Source organism: Argiope bruennichi, chromosome 11 (genome assembly GCF_947563725.1).
Source record: "Argiope bruennichi chromosome 11, qqArgBrue1.1, whole genome shotgun sequence".
In the NCBI taxonomy this organism is placed as follows: Eukaryota; Metazoa; Arthropoda; class Arachnida; order Araneae; family Araneidae; genus Argiope; species Argiope bruennichi.
The window spans coordinates 40242167-40260471 of NC_079161.1; the positions used below are offsets into that span (position 1 = coordinate 40242167).

The 18305-nt window shown below is 26.8% G+C and overlaps 1 protein-coding gene across 3 annotated transcripts in view; it reads right to left on the minus strand.

Annotated features, from left to right (window-relative positions):
- Positions 1-3892: 3892 nt before the first annotated feature.
- The window catches only part of LOC129957358 (uncharacterized), a 33394-nt gene continuing 18981 nt past the window's right edge, over positions 3893-18305 (minus strand). For 2 of the 3 annotated variants that reach the window (XM_056069643.1, XM_056069642.1), the window contains exons 6-8: positions 12572-12718; positions 8184-8311; positions 3893-6174 (exon numbers count right to left, since the gene is read on the minus strand). In XM_056069643.1, the coding sequence (XP_055925618.1) occupies positions 4576-6174; positions 8184-8311; positions 12572-12718 (1874 nt within the window). In that variant the 3' untranslated portion in view covers positions 3893-4575. The remainder of the gene's footprint in view (positions 6175-8183; positions 8312-12571; positions 12719-18305) is intronic. The other variant, XM_056069644.1, reaches the window with a different exon arrangement.

Below are 18305 nucleotides of genomic sequence, written 5' to 3' on the forward strand. Positions count from 1 at the left end.
AACACTAACAAAAGATTTAACTTTGACTTCAAGCTTGCCAACAGGAATTTCTTTACAAGCGGTATAAGCTCTAACATACACTGTATGTACTATGAGTAGATACAAATTAGTGTTCTTTTTCAATAAGCCAAAGATCTGAAGTAAAAAAACTAGAATTGTTTCTTCTAAAATAAGGTAAACTTTACCAGTAAATAAAAATCTACAGAACAATACTTCACTTATAATTAATATAGAAAAAAACAAAACAAGTACATTTTTTGAATATGGAATTTATTCAAATTTTTCAGTTTAAAACAGCACATACACAAAATATGTATTGTCAACAGACACAGACACTTAAATATGTAGTTACAAGTATGTAGCAGACAAATATAACTAATCATTCTCATCATTTTATAGACAACATAGAAATTCAAACACTTACACAATCTTTTTTTTTACACATTTAACACATTACCCTGTTGTTTAGCTCATTGGGACATTAAGTAAACTACTTTGAAAATAAAAATTGTTCAAGCTCAAACAGCACCAGTTAACATATAATTATTAATGCACTAACACTAATTACTATTTTAATAATTTTTTTATTCGTATTTATTAATTAAAAATTTTTTATTGATGCATATGATCATCATCAAATTCAAAATTATTTAAAGAAAATAGAACTTAATGTAAACTTGACTAACAATTGGAATTTTTTTTTTTCTCTTACGGCATTTAGATTATAAATTGTTAAATTTTATAATTACAGAAGCAATACAGTTTAAAACAGCAGATATGGAAAATATGTAGCGTCAATAGATTAAATATGTATAATAGTAACAAAATGTGTATAACAACTTCAATTTGTATAACAGTTATAAGTAGGTAGCAGACAAATATTAACTAATGATTCTCATCACTTTATAGACAAAAACATTAAAAATTTAAAACAATTTTTAAACATTTAACACATTACACAGTTGTTTAGTTCTTTACAACATTAAGAAGTCTACATGAAACTTACTTTCCTAATACAAATTGTTCAAGCTCACATTGTACAACATTAAGCAGTCTACATGGAACTTATTTTTCTAATACAAATAATACAAATTGTTCAAGCTCGAACAATATTAGTTAACATATAACTATTAATGAGCTAACACTAATTACTACTTTAATAAAACCATTTATTTGCATTCTTTAATTACAATTTTTTTTATTGATGCAAATTATCACGATCAAATTCCAAAATATTTAAAGAGATCACAAATGTAAAATCTCTTAAAAGAGAACTCTGTTAAGAATTGCAATATATATTTTTTCTGTTATGGTAATAGAATATAAATTGTATTCAATTTTATACTTACACAAGAAGTACATTTTTTGAATATGGAATTATTCAAATTTTTGAGTTTAAAGCAGCATATACAGAAAATATGTACTGTCAACAAATACAGACACTTAAACATGTATAAAAGTTCTAAGTAGGTAGTAGACAAATATAACTAATCATTCTCATCACTGTATAGACAACAAAGAAACTCAAACATTAACCAAAATACAAAACAATTTTTAAACATTTAACATATTGCACAGTCGTTTAGTACTTAGCAACATTAAGTAGTCTACATGAAAATAACTTCCCGAATAACAACAATAAAATACAAATTGTTCAAGCACGAATTATATTAGTTAACATATAACTATTAAGGAGCTGATACTAATTACAATTTTTTTTTATTGATGTTAATTATCATGATTATAGAATATAAATATCATATTTAAAGAAAATTACAAATGTAAAAGCACTTAAATGAGAGCTCGGCTGGCAATTGCAATTTTTTTCCCCTTTTGCAACAATAGAATACAAATTGTGTTGAATTTTATAGTCTTAAATGCCTATAAATAAACAGCAGATCAAAGGTCAGACCCATCTCTATTAAAGTAAGAATATATAAGAGTAAAAATTCCTTTGCAATACGAAATAGTTCAATACATTTACAATAAATTATGAAATTTCATCACGCAAAATTTTTAAGTACTTGCATTATAAGCAAGTTTTACATCACATATGAAATTTCTATTTAGAAACAATGTTAGGAACCTTTTTCAAGTTTCTCATAAAAATAAACATATTTTTATAACACATTTAATACTATATCAACAGACAATCATGAAGAAAATAATTCAAAAATCAATATTATAAATGACACAAGGTGAAAACTGTTTTTTCTTCTTCCAACTCGAAAGCTATATAAATGTCAAATTTCTTGAAAATTCAAATTTAAATAAAACAATAGATTGCCAATAAGAATACTATAGAAGTGATTATATCTATTTTAAAAGAAAATAATTTAGTATCTACACTAATATAAAAGCAAGAGACACATGGAAAAAAAATGAAATGGAGAGAATAATAATAAAATTGTAAATGGTAGAATGAAAAAAATGTAAAAATTGTTAAAATGAGAAAATAAAAACACACAGTACATGAAAATGAAATTTGACAATTACTCAAATATTAAATAAAGTTTTTCTCCTAAAACAAAACAATGACTTTTGATAATTAATTCCATATTTGTTTGGCATAATTATGATTTGATACTATAGCAAGTATTTGTTCACAAAAATATATAACTTTTTTAATCTGAAATATTTTAATTTTTCACTGTATTTAAATTGTTAAGTAACAGTTCAGAAAAAAAAAAAAGAAGAAAAAAAAGTATATTTCTTTCATGTTTCAAAACATTTCAAATGCTCAGATAATTTAGAGTATCACAAGCATTATCTTTGGAGCTTCAACGACATATAAATTGAACTTTTGCCATTATTATAAATTATTTCTTTATTTAAATTTCAGCTCAACACAGAATTTTAGAATTACTATTTGACAAATTACAAAAAATGTGTTACAGTTAATTTATCATTAAACCGTTTTTAAAATAGGAGATAAGTATAAACTATTAGCTTCTAAGAACAAAAGTTGAGCTAATACCTATTTTCAATTTAAAAAAAATCTCACTCATTTTATTTGGTAATTTTCGGACTAGAATAATAATAGGATATATATATATACCTGCCAACTGATTTTTTTGATTGACAGTTAAGCTACTAAATGAAAACAAAGATTTAGACTTTAAAAAAATTATAAAGAAAGCACTTTCATATGACTAGGCGAAAAAAAAGCTTTCAAGAATAAAAGAAAACAGATCTTTATTCCATAGATGAGGAAACAGATTCTCATTTATTTAAATAAGATATTAAAATAAAAGGGAGGTGATACTCATTAGAAGCAATTATTGCTATTAAGAAACATGTTTATTCATTGAATTAAGAAAATGAAAGAATTTCATTTCAGTAATCATATTCAATATCAATAGTAATTCACTTTAAAAAATTGCTATTATCATGTTGAAAAAGAAATTTACTAGTTTCATTAACAGACTTAATAAACAGGCAAGCAGGGACATATCTATGCACAAATATTGACAATAATAACTATATAACATTGCTAACATTTTAAATAAATAATAATAATAATAAAAAAAGTCAATATGTCTAAACATGTTCTTAACTAGTAAATATATATTTTAAACCTTGTACTATTTATATAGTACAAAACAATTTTAACATTTAGCAGCACATAAATTTAATAAACATTGTCTAACTTCATTTAAATTTTGATTTACAGCCTTTTGCAACACCTATTAAGAACAAAATTTTCTTAATACTTCAATGACAATGAAACTATGACTATTATTATGTTAAAGTAAAAAATAGTACATTGAAACATGAGTAAAATAAAAAAAAAAATGAGTAAATATTCAAATTGCACATTTTTTGGCACAACTTTTAAATTTAATTTTCTTATTATTTTTTTTCATTGTTAAGTAGAAAGTTAAAATTTCAGCTTTAAATACAAATTACCAAAAAGCTATGTACTAGAAGGGTAAGACGGTTAACTGAAACATCTAATAAAATATATAAATACAGTTTCATTATGCATTTTAATTCAAAATCAATGTATTTAATGTGAAAATTCAGTACTTAATTTTCAATTGAATTTCCTCATACTTATCTGGATCTTTCAATATATTTACCAATTATTCAGTAACAGTTAATTTTTTTAAAAATCTGCATCCAAAACACAGATTTCTGACATTGAATGCTTTGATAAAATCAATCATTAAAGCTCATTTACTTCATTATCACTCATAATAACATTATAAATGAAATGTAGAGTATGTGCGCTTGATAATCGACACAGCATAACAACTTACTTTTCAAAAAACTCTCGACCATTTTTTACGAATAACATGAAAAATGTATATAATAGATACAAAGGTAAAATCACAGCTAACAGAACATCAGAAGTATCTTTGGTCTAAAATTTTGCAATAAAATAAAATAAACACTGATTGCGATTTCTTAGGATTTTCAAGAAAAGTCTGGAATTTTAAAAATTAAAATATAGAGAAACATAACATTTAATAATACACAAACAGTAACAAGAAATCACAGCTTTAAATATAATTATACAACAAAAAAGTTCACTTGCTCAGTGCGATATGCTTCAGGATTTTCTCACAAGATCTATTTGGCCCATGAAGAAATGGGTTTATTAGAAATCACAGCATCAAAAAACTCATCCATGACAACAATGTCTTTTAATCTTTCAATGGAATACCTAGTTCCTTGTACAGTCAATCTCATGAAGTTATTCCCTTCACTCCCAGCAACAATACGGAAATCAATATTTTTCAATTTTGTTTGCTGCTTCAAGTATTCTTTGACACCATCTATTTGCTGTACCACCTTCTTGCTGAACTTTAAATTGGTTACATTACCTTTTTCAAACAGGGGAAGCTGAAGAGTGTCAATTATATTGTCTTGACTTTTATAGAAGACTGTATTGGCATATTCACCTTCTACATTTGCCACTCCAAGGTACTGAGGGTTGTAAGTGCATGCTAATTTGATAAGTGTCACCCAAGCCAGCAAACCCAATTCTTGTCTAATATCAGACAGCTGGTTCTCAGGATTTTGAATACCAATGCTGGCTACATGCAAAATTGTCTCAATTACATTGTGAGCAGGAGAAATCGCTCGTTTAATTTTCATGATACGTTTCAGTGTCTCTATGTATGTGGAATCTCTAGTTGCAATATCCATTGTTATGGCAGAAAATTCTTTATCAATGCATTTCTCAATTTTTTTAATATCAGGGTCTGAAAAATATTCCCTCTGAGACTTGATCCATTTAGCAAGTATTGTACAGGCAACATCAAGAACGGATAGACGATTTTCATGTATTACCTCTGTATCAGCATCAGCATCAAGCATTGTAAAGTGTTTTGAGACTGCTTTATCTATAGTTTCTTCCAAGAGGGATTTGGAGGCTATATTTGATGACTGATTTAGGAGCTCATTTCTTTTTTTTAATTCCACCAAGACATCTGAAACAGCCCAAGGCATTCCAAAGAAATGAGAACCTGTCTTTTCAGTTTTGCTGTAAGTCACCATGTACCATGCACTAGCCTTCTGCAGCATTTCATCGGTATATATCCCATCATGTGGCTTTCCACCAAATTCTTCAAAAAACTTCTTCTGTAAATCTCGAAAAATCCACTGTGATTCAAACTCAATAAGTGCCATGATGTTACCAAGGTCATGCCTATTTTCATAATACTTTGGTGGATTGATTAGGGCTCCAGCTAAAAACTGGCCTTCATTTTCAAAGTTATACGTTTTCAGAAAAAAATCTATTTTATCACAGTACCTTTTATAAATTCTTATAGCTGACTTCTTATACTTTTTATCCCATTTTTCATGTATTAGGGCATTGTCCAACTTATAATCTATTTCATTTCGCTCAGTGTCCAAACCTAATTCTAATCTCTTGCAACTGCGAAAGAGGATACCAAGGGCATTAGGTGATAAATATGTCTTCTTTTCATCAAGTTTTTGCATAAAGTCAGGATACCTGTACGGCCGGTCTTTAGGGTTTCTTGCAACTGCTTTTCCCGACTTAGCAAAATCTAATGCAAGGGAGTATTGTTTGGCAAGGCGAATACATAAATCACTGAAAATACCTTGCTTAATTTGATCTGCCCACACTAAATGTGCAGTTGCAATGAGACCAACTTTATCATTGAATATGTAATTACACAGGTGGTCCAATTCATCTGCTATCTAAAAATATATAAAAAAATTATTGTTTAAGATTTATTAATTTAAAATAAAAGTATATATTTTTATTTTTGCTTAAAATGAAGATGAATGCATATTTGGGTGCATGTGTGTGTTGGCTTTCTACAGGTTAAATTGTCAGAGCTAGAGATACCAAACTTGGCACAGATATATTTTGGAGGGTGGACACTTGTATTTGGAGTAATTTTTTTTTTAATTAAAAATTTTGGCAAATTTCCAAGACAACTTCTTAAAATGATACAAGTACAAAAAATAATTTTTACCCAATTTTAAAATTTAAAAAATTGTTTCAATTACCTGATTTTTTGCTATAAAATTTTCTCTATATTTAATCAATTTTTTTATATATTTTTCAACAAACATTTAAGAATTTTGAATTAATATTAAATGTATATAGAACAATTATTATCAATATTAATATAAAAAAATGCTGAAATGTGCAAAATAGTGAAATTGCCCTTTTGTTCATAGTACAAATCATTATCGGCAAATCAGATTTCAGGAAAGTAATTGACATATTTATATAATTCTAAAAAAATCTATAAAAGATTTAAATTTATTTTTAAGACATCATCAACATGAAGAAGAATGCTAAATTTTACAATATTTTAGGTAGAATCAAGCTATATTATTGAAAAGGTAGAAAAAAACATTTAAAAATAAAATCCATTTCTTACGAATTTTTAAGGGAACTAACAGAAAATAACGCATAATTAATATTAAAAAATGGCAGGAATTAAAGTGAATGTTAAATGCATTTTGCAAAAGAAGCTTTTAACAGAACAGTAAACTAGCAAATCCAAAGGTAGTTAGTAAGAAAATAAATTTGGATATAGTTTTAAAACAACGTCTTTCAAACAATTCATTATTTTTAGAAATTTACAATTATCGCATATTTATGTGCAACCTTATTAAGAAACATACCAATCATGAGGAAACCAATAAGCATTTTATATGCATTCTTATATACAGGATGTCTACAATGCTCAAATAACTCATTTTTAAAGTGTTAGCTTAGCTATATGCTTTTACTTGCAAAATTTGTTCTAAATGGCATAGAGAACTATAATTCATGTTTTTTGTGTCAACAGATACATTGCTGAAAAAATTACAAATAAATTTTCATTCATCTTCTAGTCTATTACATCATATTTAATAAAATATTCTTGGCACAATAACAAAGAAAATTCCACTGCTTTGTGAATAATCTCAGTATGAAGCTCTGAATATCAATATTTAGAACATTTCAATGGCCACCCCGAGAAGGATCTAGCAATGAGCAATTTTTTTACAAAGTGGTCATTGTTGGCCTAAAATAAAACCAAACAGTGATATTTTCAGATGTTACAACAACTACATTATTGGTATGAAAAACATGCAAAAATGCACTTATAAAAATTTTCAAAATTCCTTTTCATTTGACTTTGCAAAATAAAATAAATAAAGAGGTCAATGGGGGGGGGGGGTTACAATTTTTATTAGTAGCACAAACATAACTTAGGAATTCAAAAGTAGATTTCTATTGCAAAAAGTAGATTTTTATTGTCCCATTAACCAGCAAAAATAAAAGTTTTTAATTATTTAAATTTCACTGCATCTTTTCAACAAAGTGAAGAGCATCGATCTGAATTCTAAATAAATAATAGAAAAAAAGATATTAAAATAATTTAAAACACTTTAAAAATACACTTTCATCACCGCAATAAAAAAAAAGACAACAATTTTTTTTATTTTAATTATTTTCTAATCTTTATTCTTTTATTTTCAATTCATTATTATAAATATTACAAACTCATAAATTCAAAATTTTTAAAATTCAATACTAGAAGATGCTACTGATACAAAATAAAATTTTAGTTAACTTATTAATTAATAATTAGATTCTGGAAATATCATTAGAATGAATTTTCATACAGAATATACAATTTCAAAATCTATAAAGGAGTGAAAAGCTGATTACAATTTTCTATCATTCTGAACATTACACTTACCATGACAGGCCTGTCAAGTTCTTTAGCTTTGTCCTTGACAGCATAGTGCATAGGAGGATAGTTCTCACCATCAAAAATCAATTCTTTAATCCACATTACATGATACTCATCACCATCCAAATCAGAACCTATTTTATTCGAAAGAATAAATAAAATTAATTTTTGTGAAATTCTATTTTACAGATATTTAAATTACCATTTCTATGCAAGGAGAATGCTCCAAATACTTTTAGATAATAGAGAGTTGAAAAAAAAATTATTTTATAATTAAATAAGGATTAACTTGTAAGAGGAAAGTTACTCCTGTAAAGTAGAAAGACAGAAACTTAATAATAACAAAAAAAAAGATAAAATTTTAATAAATAATGGAATTTTTTTTAAAAAAAACTGAACAAAAAATATTTGATTGAAAAATGAGAATCAACTGAACAACTTCATCACAGTAATTATAAATATAGCTTATACACCTAAAAACAATAAAAGTTACAAATTTGAAGTGAATTAAGTTACACAACAAGATTCTCACATTTTGCTATAACACAGCAATGTAAATTTCTGTGAAACAAGAATTAACTACGTATCTTCCTTACTTTAAAAAAAAAAAAAAAATACAGAAATACCAAATATATAAGATATCCATTTTAATTGTGGTCTAATTTCTAAAATGAAAGAGTTAAACAAATATTTACAAGCTATAAAATGCTTTAAATAATTTTAAAAAATTATATTTTATATTTGTTCCACAAAAATTTACAGCTGAAAAATTATGAAGCCTACAATTTTATACATATTATTTCAATCATATTTGTTGTTTTTAGTAAAATATCGTTGACAAGCAAACATTTAAATAAAGGAGGGGAGGAGCACTTTTTTTCAATGGCTAACTGCATTATGACACTTTGAATATTCATTTAGATGATTTCAATGTCACTTGAAAGAAGATTGTCCAACAAGCAGATGCCTTGAGGAAGTCGTAGCTATTTATAGGTTTAAAAATAATGAAATCTTAAGTATCATAACTAAATGAAATTTGGATGCAAAACAATGAAATTTTTTGTTAAACTATTTTGTTTATTTACTCACTAGTTGCCTTTGGCAACCAGCTGGCCATCAAATTGTTATATATCAAAACCATTTTTTTTTATATATATATTTCCTATTCATTGCAAACATAAACATTCCTAATGAAGACCAGTTTCATGACATCATAGTACTATTAAAAATGTAATAGTACTATAAAATATTTTCTTCTTTCTTGGAATTGCAAATTCATCTTGTAACCTACATAGATATTAAACAGAATTTATCTTTCTCAGCTTTCATCAATGAAAAAAAAATTTAAGAAAAAATTCCAGTAAATAAATATTTGATTAAACAACAAAAACAGTTTAAATTCTAAGTCAACAATTTAGTGCATTGTTACATTAAAAATTGCCAAAAACAACAACAAATTTGCAGAAGTATTAAACTGATAAAATTAAAAATACAATTCTTTGAATTTTAAGACATTTGTGAAAACCATTTTTGTATATTAGTATTTTCAGAAATTAATGCAGAAAAACCTCAAAATTCAACTTCATTTCAAATTAAATAAAAAAATTGTTCTGATATGCTCATTTTCAACTCCCAAGTTATAAATTGTGCCAATTTTAATAGCTATAGGATAAATAGTCAGACGTGTAGAGAGCTAATGCATATACATTCCTCTTTATTACTAGAATAGATTAGATGCAAAATTTACTTCATAAATATTTTGAAAACAAATAATAGCACAAAAATAAATTTAGCTCTTCTACAACCAAAGTTGATCAACATAAAAAGTCAAGAATGCTTTATTAAATATGACTAATAAGACCAAGGAACTCGCATTTTCATTTCATATATAAAAATTTAGTACCAGTCAGTTTTAATGTTGACCAAAAAGTGTAAATAAAACATTTCTCCAAAAATATACTCAAATGCATATATCTATAATAAATATGTGCACAAATATAGACCAAATCACGTACAACTAGGGATTGCAATACCAGTATACCGGGATACCGAATACCGGTATTTTGAGCCATTTGCACAATTTTGTAATACCGGTATTCACAAGTTTAAATACCGGTTTTTCGGTATTTACTAGAAATTTTTAAAATTGTCCACTATATATGTTCAGGGATCGCCAACATAGCAATCGTTTTTGTTTTTATGTCTCCCTAACGGGCGAAATTCATTAGCTAATTCATGGCTTAATTAATTGCTTAAATCTAAATGAGCGAAACATGGATTATCCCTGAAAGAAAATATTGTATCCATAACGACTGATGGAGCAACAATTATGAAAAGAGTTGGAAAGTTGATTGGTGAAAATCAGCAGTTGTGCTATGCACATGGTATTCAATTAGGAGTAATAGATATATTATACCAATAAATAAAGAACAGAAGAATCCAAATACTGCGGATATATAAAATGCGGATTCGAACTTTGAAGAGAATAAGAGTGAGAGTGATATTGACAATGAAGATAATGGCAATGTAATTGTTGAAGAAGTTATTGCTAATGAGGATGAAATATTTACCTATCAAGAATTGCTTACTATAATTTATAAAGTTCGAAAAATTGTTAAGTTATTTAAACGTTCCCCTATTAAAAAAAGGATATATTACTAAAATATATACTAACTGAAAATAAAACAGAATATATGTTAATATTAGATTCTAAAACACGTTGGAACAGTTTACTCCTAATGATGGAACGATTTTTGAAACTGAGAAATCCAATCCAAAAAGCAATCATCGACTTAAACCTGTAAATTAATTTTTCAGATAGTGAATTCGACTTAATATCCAGAACTATATCAGTTTTACTTCCATTAAAACTGACTATTGAAGCATTATGTCGGAGAGATTCTAATTTATTAACAGCTAATGCAACAATAAATTTCATGTTGCAGTTACTAAAAGAACAGCACACATCACTATCTAAAGAATTATATATTACATTGAAAAATCGCACAGAAGAAAGGCATACCGAAACAGAAAATGTCTTATGGTATTTAAATAATTATAATGACTTTAAAAATGAAAATGAAAAAGAAAAGAAAATAGCCAATTCAAATCTGATTAAGTTTAGAGTAAATTTTCTTAAAACTTTTTACCCACAAACCTATCCACATTCAGAATTCGGTTCAATTATCGAAGATTATGATGTCACTACCGTCGATAGTGAAAAGGAATTGTCTTTTGAAAAAAAATTACAATTAGCGATAAATAAAAAAAAAAATTCAACGAACCAAAATACAATACAGAAATCAGCTATATCCAAAACCATCCGACGAGAAATCGATTTATTTGAAGAGGAGGGATTTAGAGGTAAATACTTGAAAAAAATATATCGTGTATTAACAGTACCACCAGCTAGCGGAGATGCCGAAAGAGCGTTTTCGACAGCTAGTAATTTTTACACAAAATTACTTTTCAGGCTTAATGACAGTACAATGGATGCATTATGTTTTTTAAGATCACATTTCAAAAATTTGTAATAGTACTACAGATTGAATAATGATATTTACACTTTTTTTTGCGATTTAAATAAATAAGACGTTCTTTTACTTTTTTGTGATTATATACTGTTATAATTTATAAGTTACAAATTATTTTTTGTAATATTTACACTCTCTAACAAAACTGGCAAATAAAACAAAGAAACACCTGTGTTTTCTTTCTTTTTCTAAAATTTCTAATACCGGTATTAAAACCGGTATCCCGGTATTAAGATTTGAAAAATACCGAATACCGGTATTGAAATTTTGGTCCGGTATTGCAATCCCTACGTACAACATCACTAAATCGGCAAACTGGCAAAATTTTTTCTTGCCGCTTTTTGGTCACCATTACAACCAACAAGTAACAAAAATTTAAATTTCTTAATTCCTTTAATTAATTTATTGACTAAAATTATTATTTACAGTGTTTGAAATATTTTTTCATTTGGAAGTTAGTGTCTATTTACAGTGTTTGAAATATTTTTTCATTTGGAAGTTAGTGTCTATCTTGTATGGTTTTAAAGTTGGCTACTAAACTACAAATTAGAATAGGTACTATTTAGATTAATGTACAGCATTCTGAATAAAGATTTTGTGGACTCTCACATGGCAAGAAATATTATAAAATACTAATCCAAGGAAAAAAAAAAAAAGTAAATTTTTATTGGGAAACGCCTTGGTATGAACAAAGAATGTGTGAAAGAAAAAAAATTTCCAGTCTCAGTAGAATACTGAATATGCTTATATTTTATTACAATACTCAAGTTAAAAGGACGGGTTTTGTTAAGAGTATTTCTGATATCCAGAATTTGTCCCCATTTATTTTCCAGAAATATGATATAATTTTCTTTTAGTTACCTGCCATCTCATCTGGATGTGGCCGTGGCCCTTTAGCAGGAAAAACAATGCAATCTTTAATGTGCAGCAAACTTTTTACATACACAGCTTCAAATTTTCGAACATCGCCAGGATGCATGCATGGGTTCTTTGTCACAACTACTGTTCCTAAAATTTAAAAACAAATAAATAAATTATATCCAATTCAGAAATTTTAATAAGATTCCAAAATAAAAAATATGCTTTTCATGCAAATAAAACATTAAAAAAATCAATTACAGCATTAAGTATGCAAATTGTTCTTTTAAATATTAGTTATATATCTTTTAAATTATAGAAAAAAAAAGAAAAAAAAAAAGAATTTTATAAAGTCATAGAAAAACTGCAAAAAATTATATCTTAAGATATTTAAATCTTATATTTTAAAATGGTCCATATGCAAAAACTTCAATAAAAGAAAATAGAATGAAATGCGTATTAAAGATGATGTACAAATCTCCAACATTTTAAAAGAAAAAAAAAATCCCATAGACATAAAAAGAGATGACAAAAATTGATTAGAGTTGTTAATACTACAGCTTCTTTATAACTGAAATTCATCAGAAGACATATATCAAGAGAAACAATGTAAAGAAATAATTAAACTGCAAGAATGGAATGTTGGTAAAAAGAATATTTTAATAAAGAAATCAAATATTATTCAGAATACTTTTCATCATAATTATTACAAAGGTGTCCTGCTTCAATAACAATTCAATACAATCAATGAAATAAAGCTAATTATTTATGCATTGTTAAAATTGGTATAAAAATTGTATGTTGCACTATTTAATTGCAGATTTGTTTTCATTTAATTTGCAACAATCCTGTAAAATTGTTCTGATTTTTTTTGGACTTACAATTCTGAGAAGTTTGTAAATAAAACTGTAAAATTATAAAACAATCTTTAAAATATTACATTTTCAGAAAACATATCAGTAAATATTTTTTTTTTTGCTCAAAATAATCATATATTAATTAGTTCCTCAACATTTGAGAATAACATAACTTGGTGGTCTTTTTATACCATGCAGAAATGTTTTTAATCACTTGGTATAGCACAGGAAACATTTCTCAAACAAAGAAATTTTTGTGTACGAGAACACTATATATAGAGAGAGAAAGATAAAATGGTATACACTCGAAGAAGAAAAAAATAATATAGCAACAATACATATGTAATGATGTCTCTTAATTTAATTTTCCTACAGGGTGCATAGTGTAAAACTGCTGCAAAAATTAAGTATTTTTAAGCACCTTAGCCAAAAAAAATTAAGCACCTTTGCATAGGTACTCATATATAAACCGCATATTTTTTAAGGATAAGATTTTTTTCTACTTTATAATAATACATTACATAGTTTTCAATGAAAATTGATTTAAAAAATTAATTTGAAATGCTTATTATTCACATTTTAATATCTATTTTCGTAATTGCACAACACCTTTCATTGTAAAATTATGCCTTTTTAATTTTGACAAAAACATAAAAATGAAAAAAACTATCAATAACAAAAAAATTGATTCAACTTTTATAAGATTAATAATAAAGATCTGTGATCTTTTTCAATATTTATTAAAATTAATAAGTTACCAATTCTTTCAGATAGATAAAATATTTCTGAAAATGCCGGTATCGATGTAGAAGTATAGCATGATTCAAAATTTTGTATTTGATTTTTATGTAGGCAACAACAAATAAGATTCAACATGACTGGGTTGGAAACAGCAAATTTCTTCCTGCTCTAACTCATTCTGTTTAATAATTTTCTTTGTGATCTTATAAAATTAAGAACTAAAATATTCCTATGGCTATCAACGTACAATTGGCAAAACAGTCATGAAATTGATAATAGAACAATGCCATGTTCTAAATGAGTTTTTTTTTAGATAATTTTTTTAATAAATAATAACAGCAACATTCCCAAATGATCCGACTAAACAGAAATTGTCAAACTGCCTCTTACTTCTAAAGTTTAATAAAAACCTTCCTTGAACCTTTAACGTTCCCAACATTTAATGAAAACACCTGCATTTTAACCTATAAAGAAAAATTCTTACTTAAAAAAAAGTTCTGCAGTTAGAAACAGAACGAAAATAAATCATAGGGAATGTCTACTAAACACTTTCTCACATAATGCCAGACAATGTCTTGCATGTGATTTTGTACAAAAGTTACAAAATATTAACCTAAGGCATGAATAAAACATTTAAACCGATTTTGTGATGTGATCCTTGGCAAGTGTTTTGGTGATTAATCCCTGACATGCGGTGGAAAGTACCCGAAAAGCAAATTTGGTTTTAGACGCATTCTTTTTAATTGATTAAAACAAAAATTTAACTCAAAAGTACACTTTCAGTCACAAAATTACATATCAAACTTAATATTTAAGGCAATGCATTTTTGAGTTATCGCGTTTACATGTTTCTGAAAGTACAGACCGACAGACGATGAACCTCTTAATGATTTGGCTCAAACTTTGACAGATGTCTGTATTATAGATGTTAAATATGTATACCGAATTTTATCTATCTAGCTCTCTTCGTTTTGTAGTTATCATTCGAACAGCCAGACAGATAAACAGTCATCCTTTAAATGGATGCTCAAAATTTAATAAGAATCTGCAAATTAGGTGTAAAGGTCGTATACTAAATTTCATCATTCTAACTGAAAGTGTTTTTGTGTTATCTTTCTCACAGAGAGAGAGACATTTCCAAAAAGGCGTTCTTCGAATTCAAGGAGGTTTGAAACATGGAAGATTTGTCAAAATCTCGAATATTTCTTTATATTTCGTATACGACTAAGTAAAAATGCAAGTAGAGCATTTAATATATAAATAAATATATATATTTAAGGCGGCATGAGACAACATATTGCACAGCTTCAAAATTTAACAAAACTCATAAATAAAGAATTTTATTCAATGAATTTCCTTAAAATTTTCCAAGTTTAAATAAAAGCAAAGAAAGTGTTTTTCTTTCTTTTATCTCAATTTTAACACCCACAGAATAAAGTGATTCAACAAAGCAATGATATTATTTTGTTTTTCATTATAATAAGCAACAGGAATGATCTTCTCAAAACTTTCTCACAAACTCTCTAATAAACTTGTCATGCTAGAGAACGCCTTACATGGCTTTCCCATACAATAGTTACGAAATATTAACTTTTGGCATGAATTTAACTTTATCACTGAATCTATTGTGCCATGAGCTAATGGTATCCAAATATCGAATTTCTATTTTGGATACATTTTTCTCATGTTTGGAACAAAGACTTAACACAAAATTGCATTTGTAGTCACAAAATCTCATCTGCATCATCTCATAGAAATCTTGATGAAAGACTGCATATCAAATTTCAGTTGTCTAGCTCAAAGATTATTTTTTTTTTTTTTTAAAGATATTTTTGTTACAGGCATACATTTTCCAAAAATGTGTATTTCGAGCTCGGGGAGGTCTAAAACGTGGAAATTTGTCAAAATCTCGAGTTATTTTTTTTTTTTTTTTTTTTTTTTTTTTTGCGATTACTATAATTTCTATAAATTATATATATGTATAAACTGTGTCCCAAACTAATTTCTCAAAAATTGTTAAAACTAAAGAAAAAAATTCATTCATTCAAATAAAGCTTTTATAACTGAAATGCTATTTTTGTAACTTTTAAAACGGCGTTAAAATAATTTTTGTGAGATAATGTGCTTTCATGCTATGATGAAAATACGTCAAAACACTATATTAACTTCAAAACACTAAATTAAACTTCGAATTAAAAGATTGAGAAATCCCTTCTTAGTGTGCCTATACTGCCAGCAAAATAACTTCCTGAATTTAATGCTCCTAACTTCAATGCTGTGCGTTTCTGAGGACAAACCTTTATATATTAAAAGAGGCGTCATTAATAAAAATCCTATAAGAATTATAAAAAGAAAGAAAAAATCGTTATAAAATGATAGAATTTAAGCCCTAAAAAATAATAATATCTCGAAGAATTTTTTTTAATTTAAAATTTTTAAGTACCAGATCCAGCTTCCCCCCCCCCTGTTCAAAACTAAAATTTGACAAGATTGGCCCAACAAATAAAATTTTTCAAATGGATGGGGATATTAAAAAAACACCATGAAAGATATCAGGATCACTGAAAATTTATGATTTCAAGTTAAAATTTTATACTAGATTTTACACGATTGACTATCGTAATTACATATCACAATTAATTACAATTCAATGTAGTGCAATTGAATACCTGTAACATGTCATTCAAGTGATTGCTCCAAAACAACATATTAATGAGAATGATGATAGAATATATAAGCGTTTTTAGAGCAGCTTCTCTCATGTTCAATATATATTTTTAATGCACCAAATTTATCTCTCAGTGTTCTTATTTTACATTAATCGGAGCAACTTGCATTTTCTTCTTTAACAAAACATTAAAGTTTAAATACTTACTTACCAGGCTTAGCTTTAAAAAAGTTCATCAACATCTAAAACATGAAAAATTGAAGTTCGTATGTTTTTCAAATCGCATAAAATATGACACAGTACGTATCTCTTACTGTCCTTTCCGGATAACTATTCTAGTATTTTAATAAATGGCAATGTAAATTGTTGAAAAAAAAGGAAGCAAAAAAAAAAAAAAAAAAAAAGAAAGAAAAAGAAAAGAAAAGGAATCATTGAGCGTTATCTTAATATTTACTGGATCTCCTGGATTCCTTCTGCGAATTCGTCCCTTCTGTTTTCTTTTATGGTACATCCGGTAAACAAGCCTTTAAGATCATGATTTCGAATTACATAATCAACTTATGAGGGAAAATGACAAAATGAAAAACTTTGTTTTTCATGAGAAAATTAAGCACTTTTTAAGGATCTTTTCTCAAAATTAAGCACTTTTAAGGTGCTTAAAAATGGTTTTGAAATTTAAGCACTTTTCATGACGCTATGCACCCTGTTCCTAATTTTATCTTAAATTATTAGCCCATGTTACTTTATTCTAGAATTTTCTCTTATTTCCTGATTGAAATCCCAATTATTTCCAACAGGCACTCTAAAAAAAACTGCTGATGTTTTTTTTTTTTCTCATGCCATGAGCGAAAGGATAAAAATCGTTAACACCTTATCCTTTCAAAGATATCCAAGATTCCCTTTCCTAAGTTAACAAGTGACACTAAGTTCCTTATCAGAGTCACTTAGTAAAAATCACCAAACGAAAAATTTTCTCTTACTGCTCTTGTATTGTGATGTAGAAGAATACATCACCTTATTGCTTCCCTTGTATAGAAAATCATGCCCGCTATGATAAAAATAAATTGAAGTTTATTTCAAAAGTGTCATTTATTTGGCCACATAACTGTTAAAATTATGCTATGTATATATAACAATGTAAATAACATATAAAGTTTAAACTGTAGGTAAACCAGAGTAAAGAAGAAAAGTGCTTAAAGTATGTATGAAAGAAGGGTTTAGAAAAAAATTTAAGACAAACACACACACTAATTTTGTTTAATTATTTGCAATTTTGAACCCATTTTAAACAACAACATCCAATCTGTATAAATATGCACTTACCAACATTTATATACTCTGTTTCACCCTAACTTGGCAGTATTGTAAAAGGTAGAAAATGTGATGCTCCGCGTTGGGAAAGAGTTCCCCATCAATTCCGACTTTAAAATAGTTAAAATGCGCGGAAATTTATCAAATAATATCATAAATT